The sequence below is a fragment of the Telopea speciosissima genome, chromosome 5 (assembly GCF_018873765.1).
Source record: "Telopea speciosissima isolate NSW1024214 ecotype Mountain lineage chromosome 5, Tspe_v1, whole genome shotgun sequence".
NCBI classification, from domain to species: Eukaryota; Viridiplantae; Streptophyta; class Magnoliopsida; order Proteales; family Proteaceae; genus Telopea; species Telopea speciosissima.
The window spans coordinates 39,562,641-39,581,981 of NC_057920.1; the positions used below are offsets into that span (position 1 = coordinate 39,562,641).

Consider the following 19,341-nt stretch of genomic DNA (forward strand, 5'->3'; position numbering starts at 1 on the left):
TTCAAGACTGGTGTTGAGTTTGATTTTCTATTCTTTTTGGTCCAAGCTGGAGCCTTTCTTTTGATATCTGTATACTCCAGCTTGAGGGGGAGTGTTGAGAAGTGTACCACGATAGGGGGAGTGTCCGTATTGTGGCTGAGTCCATTGTGGTTTCCTTTATTGTTTTATGTCTGTAATTGTTAGGAGTCAGTTTCCTAGTCCAAGTTAGTTTCCTTGTTAGATTAGTTTCCTATTTACTCTCCTTGGCTGATAAGGAGTTAGTTTCCTTTTTCTAATGTGACTTTCTATTGATTTTATTATAAATAAGACAGAGGGAGAAGAGACTACTCTCACGTTACTGAGAGCTAAAAATAATCGGCTTCCCTTCTCTTCTTCTCTCTAAAGTTACTGGTTATAGGTCCTAGGTTTTCTACAATTCAACTTCAATTGCAGCTTCAACAGGTCACTGATTTGAAGGATTCTATTATTTATTTCTCTTGTTAACTTGTGGTTACCAATTTGAGATTTCATCATCATTCGTCCAACTAATTTGAAATCCCATTGTTCTGGTATATTGTTTGACTGATCTTTTGGTGGAAAATGTTCTTCATTTTAGATAATGGAACCATTCGATTACTACCAACCCAAAGAAATACGACCTCTCTGAGATATACGGTTCATGCCTCTTTCTCCCAAGACTTTGGAGGTTTTCTATTTGATCCTGCCTGGGATTAGACCTATTCTGGTTCTAGTCTTACATTAAGTTTAGGAACACAGAAAAGTTCTGGATATGGAGTCAATAAGCTAAATTATCATGCAATCTGATCTGATATTGTAGAGCTGACTATAAATTGCAGAAAAGCAGATTCAATTAAATGATTAAATCCAGAAAACAGCAATAATTTAAGTTATTTATGGAGAAAAGCAAATAAGAGGTTTTTTGGCTCGATATATTGATTTCTAACCCAACTTCTTTTAGAAGTACCACCAAATTTTTTTCTTAATGATCACATGAGATTTCATGAGATGAGAAAGGGATCTCTCAGGATGGAATCTCATCTTTCTAGGGAACTCAACCATCTACTTCAAATTTGTAGCAACTCAACTATATTTAAACAGCGCCTGCAAGTTTACCAGGAAATGAGTCTTCATTGGTTGGCTTTAGTTTATTTAATGGTTATTGACGAAATACAGAGAAGAGTTAGAGAATAATGGCTTGTAACATTATGTCCACTACCCACTTTATTTATAATAGACTAGGGAACTTTTTAGAATAGGTGCAAGTACAAGAATTCCCCTAGGGACAAAATAACTAAAATACCCTTGTACCCCATATTACAACACTCCCCCTCAAGTTGGTGCATAGATGTCAGTCATGCCCAACTTGGAAATAATCGGATGAAAAACTTTACTAGACAACCCCTTAGTAAACATCTACCAGTTGCTCCGCTGAAGCAAAAAATGTAACACAAATGACCCCCTTGTTCAAGCTTTTCCTTGATAAAGTGACGAACAATCTCAATGTGCTTCGTCCTACCATGCTGAACCGGTTTGTGTGCAATGTTGATGGCAGATTTGCTGTCACAAAAAACTGCATAGGGAGCTAAGTAGGAACATACAGATCTTGTAGAAGGCCTTGAAGCCAGAGAAGTTCACAAATACCATGGGCTGTAGCCCTGAACTCAGCTTCTGCACTTGAACGATTGACCACTGCCTACTTCTTACTATGCCAAGTGACGAGATTTCCACCAACCAGAGTACAGTATCCAGTGGTGGATCGTCTTTCATCAGGAGAGCCAGCCCAATTAGCATCAGTATAATCTTTAACACGGAGATGATCATGAGCAGAAAAAAGAACCCTCGACCAATGTCAGACTTGAGGTACCTCAAGATCCTATGAACAACTTCCAAATGACCAGAGTAGCGATCATGCATGTATTGGCTTACCATACTGACAACAAATGCAATATCCGGTCTAGTATAAGACAGCTAAATCAACCTCCCAACCAATTTTTTATATCCTTTATCTACGGGTTCACCATCCTTTTGCTTGAGGTGAAAATTTTCCTCTATAGGAGTATTTGCCGGTTTGTACTCCAACATCCTAGTGTCAGTCAAAAGATCAAGAGTATACTGCCGTTGAGAGGGGAAGATACCTTGATTTGATCTTGCAACCTCAATTCCGAGGAAATATCGAAGCTCTTTAATCTCAAAATTGGTACCTAGAAAGGTCTTCAACCGGGCTATCTCACTACTGTCGCTTCCTGTAACCACAATGTCATCGAGATATACAATAAGAACAATAATCAACTCACAATTCTTCTTGATGAACAAAGTATGATTAGTATTACTCTATTTGTAACCCATAAACATCATAGCTTTATGAAAGTGTCCAAACCACACCCTTGGTGATTGCTTTAATCCCTCAAATGCCCGCCTTAACATTCATACCTTGCCGTTGGTATTTGGACCGGTAAAACCAGGAGGAACATCCATGTAAACCTCCTCTTCTAGTTCCCCATGAAGAAACACATTCTTCACATCTAGTTGTTGCAACTCCCATCCCAAGTTTACAACACATGGGAGAATTATCTAAACAGTGTTTAACTTGGCCACAAGAGCAAAAGTTTCCTGGTAGTCGATGCCAAATGTCTGAGTAAAGCCCTTGGCAACCAATCGGGCCTTGAATCTATCAACAATTCCATCCATTTTTTGCTTCACAGTGAACACCCATTTGTACCCCATTGGTTTCTTCCTCGGAGGTAAAGTGACCAAGTCCCAAGTCTCATTTTTTCTAAGAACTTTCATCTCTTCTACCATAGCAGCCTTCCAATTTAAATGTGCCAATGCTTTCTACTGTTCTTAGGAATAGAAATGGATGACAAAGAGAAAACAAAGACATGAAAAGAGGGAGAAAGAGATTCATAGGAGACAACATTGGAAATAGGATGAAAAGTACAAGTCCTAACCGGTTTACGGACAGCAATAGGTAAGTCAAGTGTGGGATCATAAGTGGGAGAAGGCTTACCAGATGGAGACTGACTGTGTAGGAGAACTTAGATCAGGAGGAGACGATTGAAGTGGCCCAGTGGTAGTGGTGGTGGCTTCGTCTTTCTGTTTTCTACTTTTGTTGCGAACAAAGACCTTCAAAGGAACCGTGGGAATGTCTTGGGTAGCCGTGGGTTTCCCCTGAACCAAAGTCATGTATTCCTCTTCCTCTTCTGGAGCTAAAATTGTTTCATCCGGAGCTGAAATTGGAGGTGTAACAATAAGTAAAAGATTCTTACCTCTGCGGCAGACTGTGATGGCTTTTGAACAGGAACAAGGGATACTTAAGAATTTAAATGATCTAACAAAACTGCAAACACAGACTTATCTATTTGCAGTCTTGGTTGCAGCCTTGGTTCTCACGGCAGTGACACTTGTATAGGATTAGGATAAAAACTAGGGTTTTGGCCTTTGGAACGTTCTAGGAGGTGATTCCAATTTCCAACTTCTGAACTTCCAAGTCCAAACGAAAGAAACAAATAGGTTGAATCAAAATTCCACAGAGGAGAGGAGAGGAAGAAGACGCAGCGGTAGGGTGACGAGAGGAGAGGAAGAAGACAAGGATCTTCATGGTTCCTCTCTTAGGATTTTTTGAAACTTATTTGGTTTGGTTTGATCAACCGGACTGATTGGGGTTGATTGTGGAGAAAACCAAGTAAGGATTTTAACTTTTGCAATTTTCTAAAAAGAACCGTTAGATGTGCTTATATACAGGTGGCACACCAAGGGAGTGTGGCAGCGGGATGGCTGCCAAGACGTTGGCAGTAGAGGATCTGGATCCTTCTTGTGACAAGGACTCTCCATGAAGAGGTGTGACACTTGGAAAGTATGCTTCATTCTCATGGAAGACTACATCCATAGAGACAAACACCCGGTGAGAGGGAGGATGATAACATTTGTACCCTTTTTGAGTTGTCGAGTAGCCTAGGAAAATGCAACGGCTGCCACAAGGGTCAAGTTTACCATGCTGATGATGGTTCCTGGCAAAGCACACGCAACCGAATACTTTTGGTGGCACAACAATATTAATGGAACCCATGAGCAGCTCCAAGGGGAAGCGAGAGTTCAAGACACGGGAGGGCATCCGATTAATGAGGTATGCAGCCGTGAGGACAGGTTTGCTCCAATAAAGTGTAGGGACGTTCATTTGAAACATCGAGGAATGTGCAACCTCCACAAATGCCGATTCTTGCATTCGGCAACGTTGTTTTGAGTAGGGGTGTCCACACAGCTGGTTTGGTGAATGATCCCATGCTAACCTAAATAATTCTCAAAAAGCTGTCCACATATTCTCGCCCATTATCTGAACGAAGAATTTTGATCTTGGCATCAAACCGAGTCTGAGCCATTTGGTGAAAGAGTTGGAAACAGCGGAAGACCTCATTCTTCTAGCACAACAGGTAGATCCAAGTAACCTGAGTGTGGCAATCAATAAATGTAACAAACCAACGGTATCCAATAATAGAAACACAACGGGCAAGGCCCAACACATCAGAATGGATTAAATGAAAATGCTCCAAACTAATATTATCAGAAGGTGGATAAACCGAACAGGTTTGCTTTGCAAGCATCACAAAAAAAATTGTATGGGTTACATTTCTTGGCCAAAGTCCCGATGGGAGGATGACCTAGTTGATGATGCCATCTGTATAAATCGCCTAAAGCAACTTTAGAAGAGCTAGGAGGAGCTTGTGTCCTCAATGCTGAGGAGTCTCTAGCATCCAAGAAGTTTAAGCCATTAACCAATTTACCACAACCAATCGTTTCCTCCGTCACCAAGTCCTGGTCCCCTGGAAAACACAATGGGACAGAAAAAAGGTTACTTTACAATTTAAATCCCTAGTAAGGCTACTAATGGAAAGAACGTTAGTAACAAAATTAGGTACATGTAAAACAGAGGATAAAGAGAGTAAAGGAGAGCATTTGACCGAACCCTTCCCAAAGATGGAGGAGAGGGAGCCGTTAGCAACCCGAACTTTACCCATACCTGAACCAATAAAATACTCAAAAAAAGAGTGAGATGAACCAGTCCTTTGGTCAGTGGCCCCTGAGTCAATTATCCAAGGATTGGATGCAAGATCGACACTGTGACCACTGACAGAAGTACCCTTGTGAGCAAAGTGAGAATCATAGGTGTCTAACATGGAAGTAGCAACAGATGCAGATGGAGAAGAGCTATTCGGTGTAAGGAGACGGTGGAGCTGGACCATCAAATCTTCCGGAGAGAGAGACGTGCCAATGGGAGCAACTTCAGTAGGCTAAGTTTGGTGTGCCTGAGCCGAACCAGTCCCACGGCTACGACCACGGCCACGACCACGACCTCTTCCATTACCATTTGTAAGTTGTCCATGGAGCTTCTAACTGAATTCTTTGGTGTGGCGTTCCTTCCTGCAGTACTGACATTTAATAGGGCCCTTGTCAAAGCTAGGGCGATCACTGGAATGCTGATTCCCTCCATGGGAAGAGGATCCATTCCCTGAAAAAAAGAGCAGATCAATCTGGGCAGCAGGTAACATCGCTTAACATCGCTATACGACGGTGATCTTCAGATTTAACCATAGCATACACCTGCTCCTCTAGAGTGGGAAAAGGATCGCGACTCAGAACATGAGCTCGGATCTGATCAAATTCAACATGTTGCAAGCCAAGAACACATACACATAAAACTTGTCTTCTCGCTTGTGGAACTTCAAGGTATCATTAGGGCAGGAAGTAGAGAAATCTTCATAATAGTCTAACTCCTACTACATGCTACGCAACTTAGAAAAATACTGGGACAAGTTATCTCTTTCTGTTTCATCTCATAAATCTTTTTCTGGAGTTCATAGACAAGAGCATCATTACCCACTTGAGAGTAGGTATCCTTCGCAGCTGAATCTAGTAAGAGATAACCTCGTGCAATATTTGGGAGCATGGAACTAAGGAGATAGGACATTACCAGATAGTTGTTTGAATGCCATTTGTTTTGAGTAGGACCAGCTTCTTCAGCCTTTGTTGTATCCCCGATGAGAAAACCAGAAAAACCACGGGACGCAATAGAAATAAAGCAGGAGTGAGACCACATCAGGTAATTGTTCCCATCCAATTTAATGGAGCAAACAGGGAACTTAGGAAAGCCGCAATCGCTGCAAGTGTCTGGAGAAGTAACATCAGTAGTCACGCCTGACATAGTTGCTGGTCAGAGATAAAAAAAATCCAACTAAAGGCCTCTTGAAATAAAGGCAAAGCCAAATCAGGCGAAACGAACAGTTTTGTCGAAGAGAAACATAGATCTCAAAAAAGGGAAAGGAGATCTCCTTAAACAAACATGGGGTCAACAAAAAGAACCCTCGGTGGAAGAAATCACCACCGGGGGGGTGGGATAAGAGAGTGCTGAGAGAGAGAGGTGGCGGCGGCAGCAGTGTTGGTGCTGGGACTGGGAGGCAGGACTGAGAGAGGGAGAGCTTCTAGGGTTTGCCCATTAGGGTTTGGATCCCCATAGTGATCTTCACTCTGATACCATGACGAAATAGAGAGAAAAGTTAGAGAATAATGGCTTGTGACATGTCCACAACACACTTTATTTATAATAGACTAGGGAACTTTCTAGAATAGGTACAAGTACAAGAATACCCCTAAGGGACAAAATAACAAAAAATACCCTTGTACCCCATATTACAACAGTTACCAAATCAATTCTACAGATTGCTTTGACCCATGATGTTTGCTTGGATGACTATCCTTGATGGAATTTATGAAGCTCTTGCAGGGTTCTCTGCTTCCTTTTTTACGAAACCAGTTTATATTCTATTCATCATAGCCAATCCCAGAGCCCATCTCAGGTGGGTGGGATCAGGAAATTCACTTTTATCTTTTTTGTCTTTTGATTAGTTACAAAACAACTTTATATTGATAGAGAAAACAGAGATTCAGATGATCCACCAAGGGTTCAGCATTAATATTATTATAATAGTATGAAATACAAGAGTACATAAAGGCATATAAAATTTCCACTTGTCAGAAAGGTACCCTCTTTCCTGAAACAAAGCCCTTGGTCAAAGAACTTTTTTTCTTTGCCAGCTTAACTGCTCTCTCATTTGCACTCTATGGGAACCGTGGAAAAGAACAAACCAAACAAGGGACTAGTTAGCAATAAGTCTGCTAGTATGCGAATAACACCACAGATCCTCAGAATGGTCTGGCATCCAGTAGAAACTTAATTTGCACCAAATAAGATCCCTGAGGTGAGAGCAGAAAAATCAATATGCAGGTAGAATGTAGCGGAGGCAGCACTGCCACTCTGCCAGTGAGGAAGCTGAGGACTTGGCAATTAGGTCAACAGTATAGATGGGGGTGGGATTCTTTCTTGGGTCCAAGGTGACAACATGCCTTGTTGACACTTCATGAGTACGTTGATTTATGTTTATTGCTTTATTTTTCGATGAACATGCTTATATTATATCCTATACTTTGTTTATTTTATGTTGAATTTCTCATATTAGGTTATTACTAGCATAATTGTATCATATTGCATTGATATGGCTTCTATGTTGCATATACGCATAATTATATAAAATTATCATTGCTATATTACATATAGTCGTATACTGTACACCTAGGCAACTCTTAGGCGGGCACTCCTTCAACGCCTTGGGTCATCTAGTCGTCTTGACAACTAGGTACTCCCACCCTGGTAATATTTGTATGACCATACCGATTGCAGTCACTAGCCTGAAATAAAGAAAGGATATGGTAGGAAGATACAGTAAGGGATTTTCTCTGCAAACTCCTTTTACAAATTCTGAGCGAAGGTTAGTCTTCTTCAATTCATAGATGGATTTTAGGGAAACCTAGGTTGGAAGGGTTGTGTGTGTTAATATTTTTAGGCAAGATTCGCCACTGAAAACTGAAAGAGGGGAGCATACATCTTGCAAGAATGTTGTTTTTGTCATGGCTGAAGAATCTATGAACCAGATGAATGGCACTAGTTCTTTGTAGTTTTTGAGGTGGATTAACTGATGCTTAGGGAGGTGGACAGTGTTTTTTTTTTTTTGCATTTTGTTACTGAATATGGATTTTGGAGTTTGTGGTGTTCATTGTACTTTTTGTATTCTGTTGGTGCTGTGGAACACATGAAACTTTTAAGGGGGAGAAAAGACATTTATAAGGAATTTGTAGATAACGTTGGCTGATTATTAAGGGCATGGTTTTTGTTTTGGATAATTTCAAAGACCTTTTACAAACACATGGTGGCTCCTCCATTTCTAATTGAATGCTTGATCATATAGTTTTGCACATGTTGTATAGGATGTAGTTCACACTGTACATTCTGATACAAATTAATAAAATATGTATGTTTCTTATTAAAGAAATTTCCTGACCTAATCTTCCCCTGAAGAATAAATAAATTGTCAGTAATGCTTTATGTTTGAGATGCCTTAAAAAATTTCAATTGAATTTAGTTCGGTAATCAGAGCTTGTTGGTTGACCAATTTGTTGGACCAGTGAGGATTTTTATCCACTAATTATCTTGTTGAAAGAATTCAAGGTCCTGCTTCCCCTCTAAACATAAAATATCAACTTTATATCATGGCTTCAAGTGAAAGAAAAACAAGAGAACAATTAACAAATAATAGAAGTCCTTAAATAGGTTGTGCAGGAGAATATAAACAGTCATGTCAGACTTCAGCTTGTTTCTGCATTTTAAGGGGGTGTTTTCTGTTTCCCACATGGTTAAAAATCTTGACTCAAGAAACAACTGTGACAATTTTTAGGGAAGGGTTCTCTGAACCTATAGCATTTCTTACTCCTCACAATGGAATTTTGTATTCAGTTTTATGAGGAGAGAAAATAAATAAAAAATCTCACGTGAGGAGGTGTAGTAAACGCTGTAGGTTCAGGGGCATTTTTCCCCAATTTTTATTATAAAATTGAAATTCTTTGATTGGGTTTCTTCTCTCCCTTGTTCTGTAGTGTTCTGTAAACATCAAGGAATTGTGTCATGGCTAGCCTACCCAGAAACATAGACATTCTTGGTTACATTTTCTTGAAATTTTCATTTATGATTATTTTTTCAATATTGGTTTTTAGTAGAGAGGGAGGAAAAATGAAAATAATGCACTAAATCTATAAGATCTTCTCTTGTAGCCTATATCGAGTAAGGTGAAGCCTTCAAAGCTCCACAAGAGGAAGCATCAAATTGGATCATTATACTTTGATATGAAGCAGAAGGAGATGGAACTTGCGGAGCGTCGTGCCAGAGGCTTCCTCACAAAAGCCGAAACACAGGCCAAATATGGTTGGTGAGTTGAAATGGGGATGCTCACTACAATGCAAGTCTTCGAATATTGGAAGCAAAGACATAATTTCCTTGATACACTACATGTAACTGTTTGTCTATCCAACAGACTCGCGTTTGGTTTCTGTCAAAGCTTTTAACATCTTTTAGTGTATGTTTTGGGGAGCTTCTTGGGCCTTTGCGTCTCAGATTCTAAGAATCCAGCTTTCTCATCTCTCCATATGAGAGCGTCTAAAATGTAGATCCATTGGGAAGGCTGGTGCTTGGAATCTTGTACTGCCAGGAGCTGATAAACCGGGCAGGAGAGGCATTCCCAAATAAGCCCTTAGTGTCAAAATAGAACTACTGGTTCTTAGGTCATCTCTAAAGAACTTGCTAGCCTTGCATTGGTCTGGCCCTTGCTTTTGTGGTCTGACCCTTAGTAGTGCAGGTTAAATGAGGCACGGCCTTGCATTGCCCGGTTTGTGGTCTGACCCCTGTTCCCTTGCCCTTCTAACCTTGTCAATTAGCTATACTCGGGCCGTGCTTCCTTTCTGAGGCCCAAACTTCAAAGTTACTTAATATCTTCGCTTACAGGAAATAGTTGCCATTAAAATGAATGACACATCAGGCCATCAGCAACATGGGCTTCCGTGTGAGTGGACTTATCTCTCTAGTCAGAGTTGAACCTAAAATGAGCATGCCAAATGAGCTAAAACCTCATTCAAAGTTTGAAAATTTATAAAAAGGGATTTCTTCCTTCACTATGCCTAGTGAAGTATAACGACTCACTATTTATCACATGATAGTACATGGGTTAGTCTATGTGATAGATGATCAAGCAAGCATCTCATTGGTATAATTTCTTCATAAATTGTGTGGAGAAAGTAGTTGAAATTACAAAAAGATCTTATTTTGTATTTTGTATTCATCTCTTGCTTATGTTGGTCTGAAATTTGGTCATTGAGGTGTATGTGGGGTCTTTTATCACATGGACTAACCCATGTATGTTAAGTGACAAATAATGAAGAGTTATAATTCAATACGCATAGTTATGCCTAGAAGGACCCAAAAAAATGTTGCTAGCTATGATTATTGTATATTGTAGTTTGTGCCATGTTTGTAACTTTTGTTTTGTTTTTTGTTTTTTATGAAAAAAAGACTAACATTAAGAACTTAATTAGTACACTTAGTTATATTGTGTTCTAATTGAGAGGCAAATAGCTTAGAATATTTAGCTAATCCAGCATAAGTATGAGCTAAGTGCACATAATCTCTACCATCTTTAGTAACCACCATAGATTCATTAGACTTAAATAGTTGTTTGATATCATATAATATGTTACGTACGTAGATCTTGGTGGAGAGAAAATAGATAAACAAATAAAAAAAGGGGGAAAAGATAGGAGATAATATAGAGATTTGGCTCTACAGATGAAGTTGGGCGTTTTGGCACAATTGGGAGGCCGTCAATTCTCTCTCAAGATAAACTCAAAAATTAATTAAGATTTTTCTTCTTACTTTCTGGTTCTTCATTCATCAATAAATACGCGAACAATATTAATTACCCACTTCCCTATTCCTACAATTTCCCTCAACTCCTACAATATCTCCCTACAATTCATCCCACTTTTAATAACTACATATAATAAATAGCCACAATCCCATGCATATAATTAATAATAACTAACTACAATCACAAATAAATACACCTAAGCAAGAACCGACACTAAACATTCCATACCCCTATAATTTGGTCTTGCCTTAAGTCCACTAAATTACAAATAAAAATTAAAAACAATTCTACCCGGATCCCAAATCTTGGTTTGGTAATTCCTAAGTTGTTTCTGTCGATTGCCAATGTTACGTCCACGAACTCGTTGGTCCAACAATGCTTGAAGAATTTGATGAAAATCCCGTACGGATCTGGAACGGTCAATCTTCGAACAAATCTCTTCCAATCACTCTTGTTTTAAACCATTGAACAGAGGAGATACACTCGTATAGACCCGGGATGGTCGATTTCCTCGCCGTGCCTAGCTCTCATGTCATTTGTTACGTACACAGATCTTGGTGGAGAGAAAATAGATAAACAAATAAAATAAATGAGAGATATAAGGACGAGAGAGAGAGAGAGAGAGAGAGAGAGAGAGAATGTGTTTTACAGACGAAGCAATGGCTGGCTTGGATGAGGAAACCTACCTCATCTCTAAGAGATATATTAGGGGATTCAAATCATATCCATTCATTTAATATCTACCTATTATTATAGGCTAAAGAAGTAGTTATAACTCTTACAACTTCTCCACAAGACTCACGTACAACACAACCCAATTATCCCTGACTCCTTCCCACACGATATATATAAATAAATAACTAATAATAACTAAAATAATAATTACTAAAATTATCCTAATAATAAAAAGGGAAAATTACATGATTAGCTACTTTTGGGTTTTCATTTACAAAACTGTCCACCCTATGTTTGAGTTGACAAAAATAGACAAAAACAAGTTAAGGTTTACAAAACTGGACAAAATAGTGTCTCTCCCTCCCACACTTACTTTTTTAGATATTTTTACCCCTGTCATTGCCTTTTCGCCCAGGCATCCTCCATTCCCTGCAACCCTACACCCTTGTCCCAGCCACCGTCATTCTCTGCTACCCCAAGTAACAGAGGAAAAAAAAAGAGATATTTTCAGAGGGGAATTGCCGAGGAAGGAAGGAGAGTCACTGTTTTGTCTAGTTTTGTAAAACTAAACTTGTTTTTGTCTATTTTTGTTAACTCAAACATAAGGTGGACAGTTTTGTAAATGAAAACCTAAAAGTAGCTAATCATATAATTTTCCCTAATAAAATTATAGACACGTAACATAATAAAACAAAAAGAAACATTGTGCACTGCTGAGAAGATAACCACGATACCAATTGGGCAGCATCTATCAATGTTTATATATGTTTAATGCCCTTGTCAGCTGTATCTGGTACCTTGCTCAATTGCTTTGGCTTCTGCTTCTGGAGCGAAACCTAGAACAAAGCCCCGAAGGAAAACTTCTGTAAGCAAGCCATTACGTAAACATTTCCACAAGAAAATCTTAAACTTTGGATGGAGCTTAAGCTTCCAAATACAGCGCCACGGAAAATAGGGATGAGAAAGCACAGGTGGACAAGTAATAGAGGCCAGGGAGATACGAAACTGCTACTTTTGTAGTCAACACGCCAATCTGGAGAGAGGACAAACATAGTGATATGGGAAAGCAAAGAGGGGAATACAATTTTTTCAATATGAGCAACAACGTGAGGAGGGAAGAAAGAACGCACTAGTGGCATATTCCGATTGTGAGAAGAATTCAATAAGCTCAATGACATAACAAAACGAAGAGTTAATTTGGATCCGAAAATCTGGTAACATAGATATTTGAGCCAGTCCCAATCCTCCAACAGACCATCTTGTGAAAATCAGGTAGATGTTGTCCGGAAATATTTAGCCCGAAGCAAACTGACTCAAATAGCATGCGGATTAGTCAGGATCCTCCAACATAATTTAAAAAGCAGAGCCTTATTGTGGATACTAAGCCTCCCCCTCCCAAGGACTTAGGTTTACAAATAGTATCCCAAGAAATGGGTAGTACTTTCCATTGATCCTGCCCATGACCCCACCAAAAATGACTTGAATAGAATTCAGTTCCTTACAAAGGGATTTGGGCATTTTGAAAGCAGATATCTGATAGATTGGAATGGAATTTAAAACAGATTTATCGAAGACAGTTCTACCTGCCACAGAGAGGGAATTCATTTTCCAAGTACTGAGTTTACTCTTCGTACGAAGAATAACAGTACAAAAATTGATGCGTCAAAACCTTACAACCTAGATAAAAAGAGTCCGAAGAAATCTTGCTAAACCTCAATATTCAATGATGCATTGAGAAATTTGAGGATTATATTTTTTGCTGAAATGCACCAAACTCTTGGAAAAATTGATTCGTCGACCTGACATCATCAAATAATTGCAAAATAGATTTAATTGCCATTACATGCTTTTCCGTTGCATTAAAAAAGCTGAAGCAATTATCAGGAAAAAATTGTGAAATTTTAGGGGTAGAATGAGCAATCTTAACAACACGAAATAAATTTTCAGTCTCAGCTGTTGAAAGCATATGAGAAAGGCCGTCCATTATAAAAAGAGAGGGAAAAGAAGATAGAAGGTCTCCTTGACAAAAACCTCTAGAAGGAGTAAAATGAACGAAACCTGCACCATTTAACTTAGTAGATTAGGAAACAAAAGTTAGGCAAATAGAAATCAGATCACACCACTTATCACAGAAATCCAAAGACTCCATCACAAAACGAAGAAAACCCCATTCAACATATCAATTTTGAAAGCTACATATCCCATTTTTCCTGTTTTTATGGTTTAGGAAGTGAAAAATCTCATGGGCAATGATAATGTTATCAGATATTTGCCGCCCTTGAACAAAAGCACCCTGAAGAGGTTTTTATGGTTTAGGAAGTGAAAAACTCATGGGCAATGATAATGTTATCAGATATTTGCCGCCCTTGAACAAAAGCACCCTGAAGAGGTGCAATAAAAATGATCCAAAATGGGTTTCAGTCTATTGGCCAAAAGTTTAAAATGTTTTTATAGAAAATATTACATAAACTGATTGGACGAAAATAATCTACTGAACAACGGTTTGGATTATTGCGTCAAGAAATCATCAGTGTGATCCTCCAGGAATTGAGCCTGCACAGAGGGATAGATAGGCAAGGGAGAGTCGATATTCTTTGGCGAGGGACTCTGTGATGCCTAAACCAGGTTTCCTTAGCAGCAGATATTTCAAGAGAATTAAAGATTCAAATGCCCTTTTTGGGGTATGTACTTGGTTATTTATAAGATTGGTCCAGTAGAAGGAGGCGGTGAGGGAGAGTCCCTGGTTGGTAAGTGTTTTATTTCAAGTAGGAGACCGCATTGTAAAGTCCCATTAGGAAAGATCTTCCCCATTTGGTAAGAGTCCATCTTTGATTTGGATACGGCACAGAGCCGTTGATTTATCGGGCAAATGCACGGATTTGCTGAGCTAGCACTCCACAAAGGGTGGAGGTAGTTAATTGCTGGTTGGGCATGTGATAGGTCGGTCAACACTGGGGGTCCGACTATTAAGCCTCGGTTTCGATGGTTCACCCAGGCCGACCTCGAGGGGTTGGCTAGGCTCAACTAATTGCTTGATCCGATGTCATGAGTTCGGCCCTAGCAAATAACGGTTGGACGAGGGCATATTCTCCAATCGTATCTAGTCTCGATCCGACCTATGAGGGTCAACTCGAATCATTGTTATGACCATGATGGCTCTTGATCCGTTCCTAGTCAGTCTTGACTCCGGTTCGATCTTTGGGACCGGGTCATGGCTTGCCATGTATCCGACCGTGGTTAGTGGGCACAATATATGGTTTATCACTTGCCCCACAACTGTCATATCCAATAGATTGTCCCTAGTCCTAGAATTTTTACTATTATTAGTTTACAAGTTGGGGGAGTTGAGAAGGCTAGTATATCTTTCATTCACTACTTCCAAAACGGATGTCGACCTTGAAAGAAGACAGCAAAAGCAGTAATCCTAAGCTATGTGGCCTAAAAATACAGTTTTGATCTTAGTAATATGACAACATAAAAATTTGACAGAAAGATTGCTACTTGCTCTTGTACAGATTCCTTTAGACCTTCTCACAATTTATACAGTGAGACCCACATGGACATTTCTCTCTCCTATTCTGACCATGTGGATGAAACAAGGATACGAGGCTGGTTGCATATGTGATGATTGTGCCTATGGGGCACATTGATAGAGGATGATGATCCTGCTATTCTTTTTGATACATATATATATATATATATATATATATATATATATATATTCTTTTTGTTACATTGATGTATATTTTGATGTTATAATACTTATGTCTGGATGGGACATTGGTTGTGAAGAATGGATAATGAACACACAATTAAACTATATGATATCACTTGTTAGATTTCAAATTCTAGATTTTATTGTTATATTCTATCTTTCGCTGCTCTGATTTATGATTATGTGATTGTGGACTGTGAGAGCTAGCTATTGCTTCTGTGATCCTAGTGGTTAGGTAGGGTGTATGCGTACATCTTAGTCATACTACTCTAGTTTTAGGGAGTGGGGTGTGATAGTGTGGTATTAGAGCGAGAAGCTCTGGCCTAGCTAACCCATAGTCTAGCGGTCTCTTGATCTGCTCTGTGTTAGGATCGAATTAATAAAAGACTAAAGAACAAACTAAATGCAATAGAAGACAAAATTAGGAAACTTCCTTAGATAGGTGTGAAAGTCGTTCCATTCATAATTCATTGAAGCATAATACATTCGACTTACACTTTCAAAGATAAAAAAGAAAAAAAAAAGAAATACATAAATAAAGGGAAAAGTGCGAAATCCACAATAAATATAAACTTTTTGGAACTTGTGTGATTTCAGGTTCCAGCTCTGAGTCTATGGTGGCATCGATGCTATGGGCTGCATTGGTCGAGGATACAGACGAATCTCTCGACACTCCTATAGAGTATTCTAGGGATTCTTCCCAACTTGCCCTTCTGGAGTCTGAGGACCCCTGTGGAACCCTGCACCGAAGTTACCTATGTCGGATCTGCTGCCTGAAGGCTATGCAGAACCTCTCCCTTAATTAAACTTGATGTAAGTATAATTTAAATGTATTTTTGTAGTGTTATGTACGACCAATTAGAGTTATAGGGGGATTTTGGTCAAATTGCCTCTGTGGGATCCACGTCCCCAGTGGGGAATCCTATTCCTAACATTTACCTGTATTCGGATTACCCCTGATGTCGTATGACATCATTCTATGGTTAGAATAGAATAATTAGTATAAAATTCTGGTTAAAATAAATTTTATAAATTAGTTTTAAAAACTGATTTTTACTTTAATAGACCAAACAACCCTTAATAATTAAACCACTATATATACAATTCCCATTTCACTATTCCCATATCTAACCAAAAGAGGGAATCGATCCAGCCTTAGGAAATAGAGAAAAGAAAGGAGAAAGAGAAGAAAAGAAGGGAGAAGGAGAACTTACCTTGGGAAATTTGATCCTGGCTTTGATTTGGAAGCTTGGAAACCTCCATTAGAGATCTTGGAGCAGAAATTCAATGCTGCATCTTCTATCTCTGCTGCTGCTCATATAGGTAGGCCTCAATCCTTGCTGCTCCCATCTACTTCTTCCCTAATCTCTTCTCTAAATTCTCTCTAATTGCAGCCAAAGCTACTGGCTGCCATTAATGCTTGCAAACCAAACTTGAATGATCAAATTGGACCTAATTAATTACTGTTTTAAGCCAAACTATGGTTCAGCCATGGCTGCAACTCATAGAGACCCCCAATTCCTAGCTAAATTAGTTAATTTAGAATCCTAATTTGATTAATTTGGGGTTAATTGTTCAAATCCCTAATTTAAATTAGACTTTGAAATTAAACCTCAAAATTAACAATTAAATAAGCTGACACACCTTAGAATTAGGTCAAATTATGAAATTCAGCTCATGCATGTGAAGATCCATACAAGGAGAACAAAACCCCCAATTTTGGAGTTTGAATCGGATGCAGAACCAGGCCCTGAACCGATCGACTGGGTCAGCCTGGGCCTGAATCCGATTCACCTATTTGATTCCCAATTTGCCCTCCAATGGTTGGGTACTGTCTTGGACCTATTCCAAACCCTAATGCTTGCTATTTTTCTACTGTTCTAGGATTGTCTCTGCTGTTTTTCTTCTGTTGTTGTCTGGTCTGCTGGGAATCTTATTGCCTAGGCTAGCCTAACACAGGTAAGGGAATTTGACTTTAATTTTGATGTGTTTATGACCTTAATTTGCTGTTGTTCTGAATGCCATGTCATGCATCATCAAAACTACTCAGATGCATATAGTTTCTTAACTTGTATTTATTGCATTAGAATTTGCATGTGAACTAGGTTGCATTGGCATCTTGCATTGCATTGATATTTATTGTTATTGTGAATTTATTGATGGTGAAGTACTGTACTATTATAATTCAGCTATCCATACATGTGCCATCATGAATAGATTGCACTGGGCTTGGTTGTATACCATCACCCAGTACTACGTCCCTTACCAACAGGGGAAGAGGTGTTGAACAACCCGTGGTACAGCCGAAGGGTATGCCGGGGTATCATTCACTGTCCTATGTTAGCGTGTGTACTCCGCTGTGGGAATAAACAGTAGGGTTGATCTTTGGGGGTCTGCTAGGGGCTGCTTGGTGTCATGCCTGAACTGGTGGGTCCTCACCGTAGTAGAATTGTTTCGCTCGGATGACCAACGTCTGGTTATGTGTTTCCAGAACCGAGGTTAGCATCTACTACAGTAGTACTTATACCTCATTTGACTTAGATTCCTTGTTAGGAGCATACTAGATTAGGACATTCATCATGAATTATTGTGTTGTGTTTTGTATGCATTTTCTTACTGGGCTCAGTTGAGAGCTCACCCCTGATGTATACCTTATTTTTCAGATGAGACTACTCTCGGTGTTTTTGGTACTTCTGTGGGGACTCCTTCTGCTCAGGATCCTCCTACTGCTCATGGAGTTGATACTCCTCTACTGGTGGAGCACGAAGCTTCATGCTCATGTGACGACTGCGCCTTCTCCTGATCTTCCTGATTGATCAGACTATCTCTACCCTTTTTGTTATAACACTTTTCTAGTAAATACTGTATATAGTCTTTTGGTGATTGAGTTACTTCTTTTGTAGTCTATCGATGTAACTCAGATGTACTTAAATGTTCACAGATATATATATATATATATATATATATATATATATATATATATATATATATATTAAAGTTATCACTAGTTCTTCCTTTATTATTATCTTATTGCTTTATTTAATTGCTTCCACTGCATTTAAATTCTGATTATTATGAATGAAATTGCGAATAGAGTACTGCATTTGCGATCCTGGTGGGTTGATTGGATGTGAGACACATCTAGTCACACTTGGCCGTTATAAACCGGGCCGGGGTGTGACATTTAAGTGGTATCAGAGAGATCATGCTCTATTTCTATTCGCAGTCAAGTTCATGATACGGCAGCTCTTGGACTCATTGACCTGAAGGTGAGTTCAGTCTAGGGTTAATTAAAAACCTTAATTAAAAGACATTAAGTAAAAAGAACTTGTTTGTAGACTGCAAATGTAAAGGTTAAAAAAAAAAAAAAAAAAAACTTGTATTTCATATATATATAAATATATATTCGAGTCTGTACAAAAATTTCAGCCCTCAGGCTAATTTGGTTACATACGTTAGCTTGTTGTCGTAAGCTGGGGGACATAGCCCTTACAAGAAAAGTTTTAAAAAAAAAAAAAAAAAAAAAGAAGAAGAAAGGAAAATACAAGTTAAGTCTAAACTAAAAAGACTAGAAGCATCTAGCGATCATTGTGGTGGTGGACCCTGCCCATGGAAATGAGATCTTCACTCTGTAAACTAAGTCTCCATGGCGCTCATCCTCCAACTCAACTGAGAGAAGCCTTGCTCCATCGTCCTCCCCATACTCTCCAGCCTACTAAATAGCCGTGCCCATGTAGTCCCATCACCAGTGTACTCTGGGGCAGCAGAGGAAGAAGAAGCACCTGGATGGCCAAGTGGTGCTGCAGGCTGTGGTACTAGGGGATGATCAACAGGCATAGGTGCTGGAATCTCATCCTTATCTAAATCCTCCTCAAACATGGGTGCATCCCCCTCAACAGCAGGCTGTTCCATCTCCGTACAGTCTGGGTGGCCTAGCTCTGGAGAGAAGGCTAGCACAGGAATGTGCATCTTCACTAAAGACACCCGGTTCACATTCAAGACCTTCTTTGTTGAATATTTCTCATCAATCAATGATACACCGAAACTCCTGAACACCCTGCTGAGGAGTCGACTATATAGAAGGTTCCTTGACCTCGGGTGATCATGCTGGTAGGCCATAGTCTACATGATCAGGTAAGGCAGGCAAATCTC

The 19,341-nt window shown here is 39.3% G+C and overlaps 1 protein-coding gene across 2 annotated transcripts in view; it reads left to right on the plus strand.

The window, feature by feature from the left end:
• Nucleotides 1-9,436, plus strand: part of LOC122661954 (proline-rich protein PRCC) — a 60,213-nt gene extending 50,777 nt beyond the window's left edge. For both annotated transcript variants that reach the window (XM_043857472.1, XM_043857473.1), the window contains one exon: nt 9,154-9,436. In XM_043857472.1, the coding sequence (XP_043713407.1) occupies nt 9,154-9,312 (159 nt within the window). In that variant the 3' untranslated portion in view covers nt 9,313-9,436. The remainder of the gene's footprint in view (nt 1-9,153) is intronic.
• Nucleotides 9,437-19,341: the final 9,905 nt, after the last annotated feature.